Source organism: Chrysochloris asiatica, unplaced genomic scaffold (assembly GCF_000296735.1).
Source record: "Chrysochloris asiatica unplaced genomic scaffold, ChrAsi1.0 scaffold00014, whole genome shotgun sequence".
In the NCBI taxonomy this organism is placed as follows: Eukaryota; Metazoa; Chordata; class Mammalia; order Afrosoricida; family Chrysochloridae; genus Chrysochloris; species Chrysochloris asiatica.
Window position 1 is genome coordinate 3,495,378 of NW_006408532.1, and position 14,129 is coordinate 3,509,506.

A 14,129-nucleotide genomic window follows, 5' to 3' on the forward strand; every position below is an offset into this window, starting at 1 on the left:
AAATCCTTACAGCAAGAATCATTCCCACCCCCTCCACACACAGAGTAGACAGGGATGGGCAACTTGGACACTGGCTACCCAAAATGGGTGTGTGTGTGTGGGGGGGGGGACGACTACAAAGGCAAGAAGCGACTAGTTTACAAGCTTTCAAGAGGGAACCTAGAGCCAGGGGGCCTGGAGGAAGGCAGAATCTCCAGTGAGTAGTATCCAATCTGTCTAGGTAGAGCTGATGAAATGAAATGCAGATGGGTCTCTTGTGATACAATAGTGAATAATTGTTATCAGGATTGATTGTGAGGGTTGGAAATGTAAAGGTAGATGTTTAATAGCAAGGAAGGGAGTGATTAACTTCCAGTCTAGGAGCGGAGGTCCCTGGAACCATCAACGGAGAAGAGCTGAGAGCGGGACCCTACCCAGAGAAGCAGTGATGCCTGAGATGGAGGCAGAAAGGAGCGATGGAGCAGCTGGGGACTTTAGATCCAGAGAGGGTGAAATGGAGTAGGTGAAGGATCAGAGCAACGCTCTCACCACAGATGTCTGACCGATCCTCGGAGAAAAAGATATGGACATTCTTTTTTTTTTCTTCTCTGTTCATTGGTCTCTCACTGTCTGCGTGCTTCCATTCTGGTGACTAGAGGGGGCGCCTGAGTGAGTGGACACTCCCCCCGTCCCAGAGGGTTCTACTACACATGTACACAGATCTGCTCAGCAGAATCTAAGGGGAAAGGTTCTGCTTAAAACCAAACAGCAGTGCAAAATGGATACAGCCGGCCCTAATCTGTTAATCACTAGGAAAATGGCCTGAAAATAGGGGTTGTGGAGTGGGAGAGACACAGACTAAAAAGGAAACAGGCCGAAAATTAAATCTTGAGTTACATCATAACAACCAACAGTGGCATCTTGAAATTTCTCTGGCAGCTTTGAAGGCAAGAAGCCAAGAGATGGGCATTAAAGTCATATTCATATTTTGCTACTCACACTTTTCTGTGATTATAGACTATAGTATCCAGTGTGGTGTTTGTTTGTTTTTTTGCTGTTGCTGTTTTGTTTTTTGGTCCCCTTTTTACTTTTTACCCAAGAAGACAGCAATTATGGTCAAACAGTCAAGCTACAATCACACCCTGTAAGATCCTACCAGATAGGCAGGCAACACCTGCTATCTGAGTTAAGTAATAAAAAAATTGAAAAGGGAAGCCCATCTCCTGATCACATCTACCTACAGGCAATCAGAAAGCATAATAAAATATCAACATACATTCACCTAATTGTTGAAATCACAGTTAACTATTGAAGATGCCCAAGAAACAGCTGACCATATAGGCAGGTGTCCAGAAACAAGACAGAGTGAGACAAATGAGCAGGAGGTAGACCTAGACATCACATTGGAAGTAGGGCAGGCTTTGGAAATGCCTGAGAAGGAATTCAGGAAAATGATACCGACATGCATACAAATAGTCCACAGAGGGTTTGAGAAAAATAAGGAAGAAGTCAGGAAAGCGCTACAGGAACAATCAAATAAGACAGATACAGAAATGGAAACAATTCAAAACCTGAAAAAATAAATTTTACAGCTAGAGTATGGATAATTTTTTACTCACCCTCATATAAAGTCTCTAGCACTGTGCTTTCCTTGCTGTTTGATTGTTTCCATTTCATACTTAAAAGAGATAACACATAGCTCAGAACTGAACAGACCTGCTGATTGAACCTTTTTTTTTTTTTTGAGACAATGTAGCATCTTGATTTAAAAGGTGTCCTACTGCCACTATGATTATCTTTATATCCACAAGTTAATTAGACAAAGTAGAAGATAATGTCCATAAGAATATTAAAACATAATTTTATGCATGACTTTAGTATGTTGTAACTAGACCATACTAACTCTGACAGTTTAAGAAGAGTCAGTCTCCATTAGAATCCATTTTCAAAATGAAGCATCTACTAAATTCTGCATAAAAAACAAGAAATTCATGGGAGAGAACCAATGCAGCACAAGTACTTTAAACTTGGAGTTATGTACAATCACAGAGATTCTAGATTTTTAATATAAATAATATTTTAAATGAGGAAGTGTGATTGGGAGTATGACTAGTCTAGTGACTGGGAGAAAACTGAGCCACGGACTAATTAAAAATAAATAACTAAGACCGAAAGTTTTGTAAGAGGCAGAAAGAAATAATGAAAACACCTTGGCATGAAATAGTCCTGAAATCAAATCCTGACTTTGTCATCTCTTATCGTAGGTAGCCTTCAAATAACAACTAGGGTCCATAGGTTCATGCTAATTCCACTAAATTCTCAACAGAATGAACTGGTGTGAAGCTCTGATAATAGCTCGCTGGCTCTGATTTTTCTCCTCTGTAGAATGAAGATCATAACATTTACCTCAAAACAAACTGGAAGAATCAAACAAGATACTATGTATGAGGTATCTAGCACAGTGCCTACCTTAAACACAGGTGCTCAGCAAACATTAGTTCCCTCCTATAAGGAGCTCTCTGATAGTGCAGTTTGTTAAGCATTGGGCCGATAACTGAAAGGTCAGTGATTCAAACCCACCAGCAACCCTATTGGGGAAAAATGAGGTTGTCTGCTTCCATAAAGACTTACTGGCATCTCAGAAACCTTAAGGAGCAGTTATATTTTGTCCGATAGGGTCACTATGAGTTGGAACTGACTTGGTGGCAGAGGAGTTGATTTTCAAGTTTTGAATTCCTTCCAATACTACTTTTATCAGCAGGTATTAAAAACAAAACCAATCCAAACTAAATCATGGTCATAGAGTTGATTTTGACTCACAGTGACCCGACAGGACAAAGTCCAACTGTCCCAAAGGGTTTTTCCAAGGCTGCAAATCTTTTTTAAGAAAGTAGACTACCACATTTTTTTCCTGCGGTATCATATAAAGGTTTGGAAACTGCTAAACTTCATTTCCTCATGTCTGAATTCACTTTAACAGTTTATTTTATAAGCAGACTCTCTAATATAAAAGGTAACTACACAGGCTTGAAGTGCAGTGAACAACCTGAGCTGGATCAGTGTGGAGGTTTGGTTCTCAGGTCATGCCTAGATAAACTGATCCAGCACATAATGCAGTGTGCATGGCCCAAAACAGCCAGGAACTAGAAAGCAGTGAAAAGGAAAAAGGATTACTTGAGCTTCGGCTCCCGTCCTTCGGTTGTGTATTGCCAACAGATGAGCCCGATCAGGTCTTGCACCCTGGCGCTGGCCATTGTCACCACGGTCATTGGCAGCAGTCTGTCCTGGCTTGAGTGCAGAGGGAGGTAGACGTCGATCTTCTTTGTTGCTGTTGTGCCTACATGGCCCTGCAGAAAGAGCATACACACAGAGTAAAGAACACATGAAGTCATGTACACCCTATTGGAGTACAACCATTTGTCTACAAGTTCTATGTTTAGCACAGCCATTTCCATTCTTTCTGCAAAGACCTGCATATACGCCTGGTACGGTCCCAAAGAGAAAACACTGTCTAGTTTCAGGGGGTTTTTTTGGTTGCTGCTGTTTTTCTTTAACTTTTATTTTCTGATAGCCGAACAGATCTTGCTCAGCCAGCAGGAAGGTAAATTGAGCACTATAAATGAAAAGTTCAAATTAGAGTGGAAAGCACAGCCACTGTTTGGAATTAGGAGACTTGCTTTGCTACTAGCTCACACAGTGTGACCTTGAAAAAGTCACCATGAGACCTCGGCATCAGCTGCCTTCTCTGAAAGCTTCCATTTCAGGCTTCTGTGAGACTTTGGGATAAGCTGCTGGAAAGTTGCCATACTCTCTGGGGGAGTATTCAGGTCTGCAGCACTGGAATCAAGTGCTCGCCTTCTGAGGGACTATTAGGGCTAATTCTATGATATAGTACATCTGTTTACTTAAGTCATTTGCACAAGTTCAAACTTCTGTAGTCTTTTGTTATTGCTCTGCCATTGCCACGCTGCTCTATATATCCCTGACCTTTCCCACCTATCTACCCTCTCCTTACTCCCAAAACTTCCATACTGCCATCTGGAATTCCTGCATAAATCAAGCAACTTTCATAAATCCTCAGTTTCTTTTTTGAAACATTCCGTCACCTCTTTACATTAACTGAAACCCTGCTGGTTGCTGAGGATACTGTTTCGAATGTGGTCTGTTAAAAAGATGGCTGTTTTCCTTATTTGTTCCAGAGCCCCAAATCCCCAAGGCCAGGAGGTGGTGTAGGTATATATGGTCCCAATAGTACTTCCAGACCATAACTCTCCTCTCATGCAAAAGGTTTCTGTATCTTTGAAGCCCAAGCCATGCAATTACACTACCTTCTCCCTTTCCTTTTTGTTTCTACCACCTACTTTCTTGGTCATTCTCCTTCCATCACAGAAGATCTGAGCATCTGGCTCAGTCTTCCCATCTCAACACTTGTCATCAATCTGCCCAGCACCCAATTCTCTTAATTCCTAGACTATGTAATGTTAAACTACGGTATTTTCAATAACCTCATATGCATGTGAAAGTTGGACAATGAATAAGGAAGACTGTAGAAGAATCGATGCATTTGAGTTAGGGCGTAGGAGGAGAATATTAAAGGTATCATGGGCTGCCAAAAGAACAAACAAATCGTGTCAGAATGCTCCTTAGAAGCCAAGATGGACAGACTTTGTCTCTCACACTTCAGATATATTATCAGGAGGTACCTACCAGTCCCTTTAGAAGGACATCATGCTTGGTAAAGTGGAAGGTCAGTGAAAAATGGAGACCCCCAACAAGATGGATTGGCACAGTGACAACAGCAATGGGCTCAAGCATAGCAGTCAATTGTGAGGACAGTGCAGGACAAGGTGATGTTTCGTTCTGTTGTACATAGGGTCACTATGGATAAGAACAGACTCCATGGCATCTAGCAATAAAAATAATGTCATCTCTAATGCTTTTCATCCTCACCACCTTATTCACTTATTACAGTAGGTATAACATGGATGTGTACCAACCCCCAAGTAACAGATTAGGACACCCCTTCACTTAATGTATTCTAATATACTTTAACTCATTTCCAATTCTTTACCATCCACTGCACTGACCTCCACCTTTTTCTTATCCATCAGTCACTCCTATTCCCTACTCAATCACCCATAATCCATGGTCAATCATTATAATCAGACTTTTGCAAATATGAATTTTCTTTCTCCCTTGGGCTCAACTTGAAGAATCCCAATTGGGGCTGAACTCAACTCTGCATTCCCCAGCTAAAAATTACTAGAGAAAAATCATATTGCACAGATAGATTTTACTTTAAACTCATGATGACAAACCTCAAATAGACATTCAAGACTGTGTAACAACCCTATTACATCTCTTTATCCAACCACTTCCCAAGCCTACCCAGGATCACTATTGCATATTTTTGTTTCCTCAAAATTCCCATAGCCCTTTGACCTATGACCTGTGAACAATGAAAAAATATTTTTACTCTGCTGTAAGAAAGGAAAAGCTATTCGAAAGAAAGTTATTGTCCCATCATCAAATTCACTAACTTACATGGACTTTATCCACTTTCTCCCTCCTTGTTCAGAAAGTGTTGCTGCTCATTTCATTAAAGGTCAGTCCTTCCACTTGTGTTATGTACCACCTTAACAATGTCTTTACTTTTTCACTATTTGCCCTTTCTCCTGGATTATCAACCTCACCCTATTCTGCTTCCAGGACACCACACACTCTATTTTTCCTCTTCCTTCCGTGATTCCTCCTTCTCAGTCTTCCTAATAGGTTCCCCTTCTCTACCCAATTTCTAATTGTTAACATTTTTCAGGGCTCTAGGTTGAAATCTCTTCTGTTTGTTTCTCTGTCTATGCTCTTTCCCCCAGGTAATCTCACTAGTCCCAAATCGTTGACACACAAACCTAAAACTTCTCCCTGGAATTCCGAACTCACACATCATACAGACTGTGTAATATGGAGAAAAGTGTCACAGACAAACTTAGGTTCTAACCTGAACTTTTGACTATCCCTCACTTGTTCCCATTCCAAATTACAACAGCCTTCCTCATTTCACTAAATGCTACCACTAACCCAGTTGCTTAAACCAATAATCTTAATTACTCTTCCTCTACCATATCACCTTATGCACATCATTGGTAAGTTATAGTGTATCTACTTAAATATATATATATATTTAAGTGGGGAAGGAAGCATTTTATCAACAAATGGTGCTATGACAGCTGAACTGCCACACGCAAAGGAATGAATGAATATAGACTCCTATACCGCACACAAAAATTAACTCAAAATGGATCAAAGACCTAAATGTTACATATTAAACTCAACACTAAGAGGGAAGCATAGGCATAATCTTCATGACCATGGATTAGGGAAATGATTTGTTTTATATGATACCCTATAATTAGGTGGTAGTGGTGGTTTATGTGATGTGGAGTTGGAACCGACTCATAGCGACCCTTTACAGGGTTTCCGAGGCTGTAAATCTTTATGGGAGCAGAAAGCCTCATCTTTCTCCTGCGGAACAGCTGGTAGTTTCAAACTGCTGACCTTAAGGTTTGCAGCCCGATTTGTAACCACTGCGCTACCAGAGCTCCTTTATAATTAGGTAATGGTTTGTTTTATATGACACCAAAAGCACAAGCAAAGTAAGAAAAATCAAATAAACAGAACTTCATCAAACTTAAAAGCTTTGTGTGTCAAAGGACAATACCAAGAAAGTAAAAAAGACAATACACGAAAATATTTGCAAATCATGTATTTGAAAAGGATATAGTACCCAGATACATAAAGAACACTTACAACTAAATAAAAAGGCAAATAACTCAATTTAAAAATGGGCAAGAGATTTGAAGAAACATTTCTACAAAGTAGATACAAAAATGGCCAATAAGCTTATGAACTTCTATGTTGTTCTTGTTAAATGTCATCAAGCCAGTTCTGACTCACAGTGACTCTTGTATAGGGTTTCTGAAGAGCAGCTAGTGACTTTGAACAATCCAGTACTTATCCTACAATGCACACCAGGACTCCTATGTTGTTTAGGTGCCATTGAGTTGGTAGCGACTCATAGTGACCCTATACACAACTTAACGAAACACTGCCCTTTCCTGGGCCAACCTCACAATTGTTGCCACACTTGAGCCCATTGATGCTGCCACTTTGCCAATCCATCTCACTGGGGATCTTCCTCTTCTTCTCTGACTTTTGACCTTACCAAACATGATATCCTTCTCCAGCGACTGGTCCCACCTGACAATATGTCTGAAGTATGAGAGATGAAGTTTGGCCATCCTGGCCTCCAAGGAGCACTCTGGCTGCCTTTTTTTTTTTTTATCTGACACAGATCTGTTTGTCTTTGGAAGTCCATGGCACTTTCAATATTCTCCTACAACACCATAACTCAACTGCATCAATTCTTCTACAGTCTTCCCTATTCACTGTTCAGCTTTCGCATGCATATGGGGTTAAGAGGAGGGCATAATGGCTATATTGTTTACTTTTGTATACATAATGCCTAGCACTGTGCCTGGCATACAGGAAGCTCGTTAAAAAAACAAAACAGACAAAAACTGAAATATAGAATGAATACATGAATGATTCTACCAGGAAAAGTGATGGTTGGCTGTGTGTCTCCAAGTCGGCTCTGGCTTATAACAATTGTATAGTATGTCCAAGGCTGTAAATCTATACAGAATAAAAAAAAACCTCATCTTTCTCCCATGGAGTGGCTGGTGAATCCAAACTGCTGACCTTGTGGTTAGCAGCCCAATGCAAAATCCAAACAACATGGGCTCCTGGACAAGTGATAGGAACTCAAGAAACAGTAGTTGCCTCCATTCTTCTTTCCCTTACCCTATGGGTCTGTTTCCTGGTGTGGAGAAACAAAGACTTGAACAATCATGTGATTCCATCACAGATGAGTGGTGGTTTCATGCACGGGAGATTGGAAATTTATTATGTTTACAGTAACTTTAAGGAAAGAAGGCAATGATGTCTATAATATGAATTTCAGAATCAGATAGATACAGATTTTAGTCCTCGTTCTTCCATCTGGGTTATGGATGCTGCAGCAGATGACTGTAGCTTTGTTAATATTCACCTTTGGCTACCATAGTTGAGTAATACAAATGGGGTTGATTTTAAGTACCAATCTCCAGTGCTTGAAAATACTACTCATCTGTCGGTCTGTCGTACTGTGATAACCTGTGCATTACTGTGATGCTAGACGCGATGCCACTTGAATTTTAAATACTAGCAGAGTCACTTTATATGACAGGCTTCAATGGAGCTTCCAGACAAAGACAGAACGGATAAAGGTGAGAGAAACCAATACTGAAACGTTAGCCATTGAAAATCTTACGAATATCAAAGGAACATTATTTGATATGGTGCTGGAGGATGAACTTCTCAGGTTGGAAGGCATTCAACATATGACTAGGGAAGAACTGCCTCCTCAAAGTAAAGTTGACTTTAATGATGTAGTTGCAGCAAAGTTATCAGGACTTTCATCTGTTGATGGGCACAACTCAAAATTAGAAGAAACAGTCGCAAGTACCCATGGATAATTGGATCGTGGAATGTAGAAGTATAAATCTAGGATAATTGGAAGCTGTCAAAAATGAAATGGAATGTATGAAGATCGATATCCTAGACATTAATGAGCTAAAAAGAACTGGGAATGGCTATTTGGAATCAAACAATCATGTTTTACCATGTCAAAAACAACAAATTAAAAAGGAATGGCATCATACTTGTCAAAAAGAACACTTCAAGATCTACCTTGAAATACATTGCTGTCTGGAATAGGAACAATATAGGGAAGATCAGTTAATAAGACTATTATTCAAATTTATGCACCAACCACTAAAGCCAAAGATGGCAAAATTGAAGAAGTCTACCAACTTTTTTTAGTCTTAAATTGATCAAACTTGCAATCAAAATACAATGATGATTATTGATGACTGAAATGTGAAAGAGGAAGAATTAAGAAAGACCAGTAGTTAGAAAGTATCGCCTTAGTGGCAGAAATAATGCTTGATAGTGTATGATAGAATTTTGTGATTTATTCACTGCAAACACCTTTTTGAAATAACAATGAACTGTGTACACATGGACCTCACCAGATGGAATACACAGGAATCCTACTGACTACATCTGTGGGAAGAGACAATGGAAACTCTCAGTATCATCAGACAAAACAAGGGGCTGACTGTGGAACAGATCATCAATGTTCAGAATGCAAGTTTAGGATGAAGCTGAAGAAAACGGAAAAAAAAAAACCCCACAAGAGCCAAAATATGATGAGTATGTTGTTAATGTTGTTAAGTACTGTCGAACTGGTTCCAACTCATAATGAGGATTTTCATTCTCTTTACATTGAGGTGTAATCCATCCATACTGAAGGCTGTAGTTTTTCATCTTCATCCATATTTCAATTCCTCTTGCTTCCAACAAGCAATGTTGTGTCATCTGCATAAATATGTAAAAAAAAAAAAAACACCCAAAAAACCCTGATATAGGGTTTCTGAGGAGTGACTGGTGTGTTTGAACCACTGCAGCACACCAGAACTTCTGACAATGAATATATCTCACTTGAATTTAGAGACCACCTCAAGAACAGATTTGATGAATTGGACAGTAAAGACTGAAGACATCAAAAACATATAAGAAGAAAGCAGAAGGTCTTTAAAAAGACAAGGAAAAGACCAAAATGAATGTCAAAAGAGATTCTGAAATTTGTTCTTGAACAGAGAAGCTAAAGAGACTGGAAGAAATGAGGTAGTAAAAGAGTCAACAGAAAATTTCAAAGGGAAGCTCAAGAAGACAACATATTATAATGAAATATGCAAAGACCTGAAGCTAGATAAACAAAAGGGAAAAATAAACTCAGCATTTCTAAAAAAACTGAAGAAATCAAGCTTTGAGTTGCAATATTGAATGACTCTATGGGCAAAATTAAGCATCAAAAGAAGATAGAAAGAAAACACAGACTCACTGTACCTTTGCTTAAGATAATCTACAAAAAACAGTTGCAGCAGTACATTGACAGGGGCTGCCAGAAATTCCAGTTAAATTCAGAAGAGGACATAAAAGAGGATACCACTGCAGATGCCAGATGGATCATGGCTAAAAGCAGAGAATACCAGAAAGATTTTTACTTGCGCTTTATTAAAGGCATTTGACTGTGTGGATCATAGCAAACTATAAATAAAATTGCAAAGAATGAAAACCCCAGAGCACTTAATCGTTCTTATGAGAAATCTTTACATAGACTAAGAAGTAGTATTAGATCTGAACAAGGGAAAATGAATGCTTTCAAATCAGGAAAAGTTTGTATTAAGAGTTGTATCCTTTCACCGTACTTACTTAATCTGTAGGCTGAGCAAATAATCTGAGTTTCTAGATTATATGAAGAAGAATGTGGCATCATTAAAAACCTGCGGTGCTGTGGGTTAATGTGCCAGACTGAAAAGCTGTCTGAAATGCAAGGTCGGCAGTTCAAGCTCACCAGCTGCTCCTCGGAAACCCTATACAGGGTCGCTATGGGTCAGAACCGACTTGACAGCACTTCACAACAACAATAACATATTTATGAAGATGACACAACATTGCTTGTTGGAAGGACACCATGCTTGGGAAAGTGGACATCAGCAAAAAAGAGAAAGACTCTCATGGAGATGAATTCACACAATAGATGCCAAAGTGGGCCCAAACATTTCAATTGTGAGTAAGTAGTGTTTCATTGGGTTGTGCACAGTGTTGCTATGAGTTGGAACCAAATCAACAGCACATTAACAACAACAACAATGCTTGAAAATCATCTTAACTCTCCTCTTCTTTTCCAGGGCTCCAAACAGGTTCTGCCTGGTTCAATCATGGCTGACAAAGCAAAACTGGACTTCATATGTAAAATGTGGGCAAGGCAGAAAAATACCTAGAATGGAAAATTTAACACATCATTGCCCTACTAGAAACTTAGTCTCCCTCTTGAAAAATAAGGGCAGCATTCATGTTGCACCGTACCCAAAGCTCTTGAATGAATACTAGTGTCAGAAACAACAGTGCCCTGCCAAGCATGGCAGCCAGTCTTGGTGCTCTGAATATATGTTGCTACTCACAGTCTTGGCAATAATCTAATCTCCGGCTTCAAACTCTTGAAAGGGTTCACTATCTTCTTCTGAATTTTCCATTCTAAGGCTTCATCTGAAATTTTTTTGTTCTGGCAATTTTCTGCTATGCCCAAATTCAAAAATTTGGGTCTGTTCTGATTTTGCTTTACTGGCCAAGACTGAACTAGTTCAAACAAGTTTGAAGTCCTCTTCTTTTCCTCATACACGGCTCTATAAACTTTGCCACTATCAGGTGATTGCAGGGCAATCACCACTATTTAGGACAGGGTAAGTTGTATGGACTCCGTATGAATCCCTTTGTGAGCACGGTGACTTTGTACGATAAGTAATGGGCCATGGACTGCAGGGTAAGCAGTTTGAATGCACCAGCTACTATGCGAGAGAAATACAAGGTTTTCTTGCTCCTGCCAAGATTTATAATCTCAGAAACTGTATATACAGGGTGGCTATATGGGTCAGAGACAACTAGATGGCACTTAACAACAACATGAGTCCCTTTATCTTCTATTTCATAGTGAAATAGCAAGCATGTTGGAAACTATGAGAGAGAATAAGAAGAAAAAGAGGGCGAGCCCCAACCCCAAAGAAATGGATTGGCATCGTGGCAGCAGCAATGGGCTTAAACATTAAAAAAATTGTGAAGACAGTACAGGACCGGGTAGTGTTTCATTCTGTTGTGCACAAGATCATTATGAATTGGAACCAACTTGATGGCACCTAACAACAGTAATAAAATGAGGGAAAAAGTATGGTAAATAACTTACTAAATGAGCAAAGCACTTTACCTTTTTAATCTAATTCCATTTTAAGGCACTGATGACAGAAAAAAGTGTTTTGCACCAACCCTGGAAATATTTATATTTTTAATAAGGAGGCTCTTCTGAAAAAAATAAACTTAAAAGTGGTGGCAGTTAGCTCTATTCCATAGTCCCCGTGTTGCTGCAATATTTAGTAGGAACCACTTAAAACATAAAACAATCCATCAACATAATAGAAAGTAATTAACTTACATAAAAAAATAAGGTGACCATAGGAGTAAAAGTATTCATCACCCATCAAGGCAAGCAATATTATAAAGACCTGAAACCATTAGAGTAACTAGCAATAAACAGAGATCACATCATACAGTTTCACTGCATGCAATTTCCATGTTCTACAATATGGGACTGGGAAAGTGGAGCCATAATTAGAGCACAGGGAAAGGGGAAAACAGACACATGGGACATTAGTCTAGCTTCATCTTTCACAGTCATATGCATTCAACAAACATCAACTGAAACACCAAAAGACAAAGCTAAAAGAGTGTGCAGATCCTCACTAAACTCTAAGTCTGCTGAAGGGTAGACCAACAATGGTCCACTGTATAAAAATCTTTAAGAGGAGGAAAGCATAAGTCTCAATTTGATGACAGCCCAGAAGTAACCTGGACTAAAAGAGGATTGACAAACACCTCCTAGATACATCACTTTTACTCTTCCATCCAACAGAACCATTAATCCAAGGAAAAGAGCATTATTGTATTTTGTTATTGTTGTTGTTATTATGTGTCATCGAGTCAGTTCAAACTTATAGTGACCAGCTAAAGGGTTTCCAAGGAGCAGTTGGTGAGTTGGAACTGCATAATTAAATGCAGAAAATATAAATCAGAAAATTAAAATTACTCATAATTCAATGTCTTGGAGGGAACTCCCTACTTACCTTTGATACATCAGTTTGTTGTTGTTAAGTGCTATAGAGTCGGTTCCAACTCATAGTGATACTGTATAGGGTTTCTGAGGAGCCGACACTGCAGTTGAGTGTTTATCCTACAGTGCCGCCGGTTTAGTAGATACTTAATAATGGGAGACCTAATGTGACGCTACAGGATAATGCACTGGATTACAAAGTCAACCACTCCCCTCCTTTTGGTAAAAAACATCTACCTTCACATTTCCAACCCTCACAGTCAGTCCTGATAGTAATTATTCAGTATTGTACCATAAGAGTGCTATCCCCATCTCCTTTCATCAGTCCCACCCAAACAGATGGGATACCACTCAGGGGAGATTCTACCTTCCCCCATGTTCTCTGGATCTAGGCTCCCTCTGGAAAGCTTGTAAGCCAGTCACTTCTTGCCTTTGTAGCCTGCCCCCCCACGCCCCATTTTGGGTAGCCAATGTCCAAGTTGCCCATCCCTGTCTACCCTGTGTATTTGAGGGGGTGAAAATGATCCTCGCTGTAAAGATGTGTTCCCTCTTTTGAACTACTGCATCCAAAGGTGTAGGTCAAATTCATCAAATTGTTTAAGATTTCTCTTTTATCCCCCTTCTTTCTTTTTCTAGTTGAGCTCTGAACAGCCAAGCATTGAAGCTAGGTCAAGTTATCTGCAATGTTCTTGTACATATGCCTTCTCTTATCAGCTGGACGCTTCATTCTCCACTCAAGTCCTCTGTGGCTATGTCACTGACTCTGGGCCCAGAGGTCCCCAAGTCTTGCCAAACTGCTGGTCATACAGGTCTCCACTTGGGTTCACAGGAGTCTATTGAATGCGGTTAGACTCAGCTAGCAGCTTCATTGTGGTTTTTCTCTCACTTCCCCGTATTGGTGACCAACGTGGTCACCAGTCAGACAACATGTCCACTTGTGAGTTCCCACTGAGTCTTAGTCTTGGAAGGGGGTTTGCTCTGAAGGGACCCAACCACTTGCCTTGATGTCTCCTGGGTGAGCAACTTGATTGTTCTTTTAGTAGTCAGTCATACTGCTGTTACTGTTTCGTATTTTTCCTGTCGGTCTTTCTTTCAAGAAGTATCTTCTGTTCTTTAGCCGCTCCAGGCTGGTTTGCTTGTCCTTTCAAGTGGAAATTTTCCACCTCAGAAGATTTTGGATGCGGTTCAGGATTCCACTTATGGTCTTATGCAATGCATAGGCTCCACAGGAAGCCTTCTTCACTGGGCAAGCTGTAGCCCCATTTTAGGTATTCCAATCAGTTATAGGCAGAAGATGGACTTATAAGCTTTCTATGGTGATATTTCTGGC

At 39.8% G+C, this 14,129-nt stretch overlaps 1 protein-coding gene across 5 annotated transcripts in view; it reads right to left on the bottom strand.

The window, feature by feature from the left end:
• The window catches only part of MAPKAP1 (mitogen-activated protein kinase associated protein 1), a 432,218-nt gene that overhangs the window by 230,476 nt on the left and 187,613 nt on the right, over positions 1-14,129 (bottom strand). For all 5 annotated transcript variants that reach the window (XM_006834768.1, XM_006834767.1, XM_006834769.1 and 2 more), the window contains one exon: positions 3,154-3,326. In XM_006834768.1, coding sequence (XP_006834831.1) covers positions 3,154-3,326 — 173 coding nt within the window. The remainder of the gene's footprint in view (positions 1-3,153; positions 3,327-14,129) is intronic.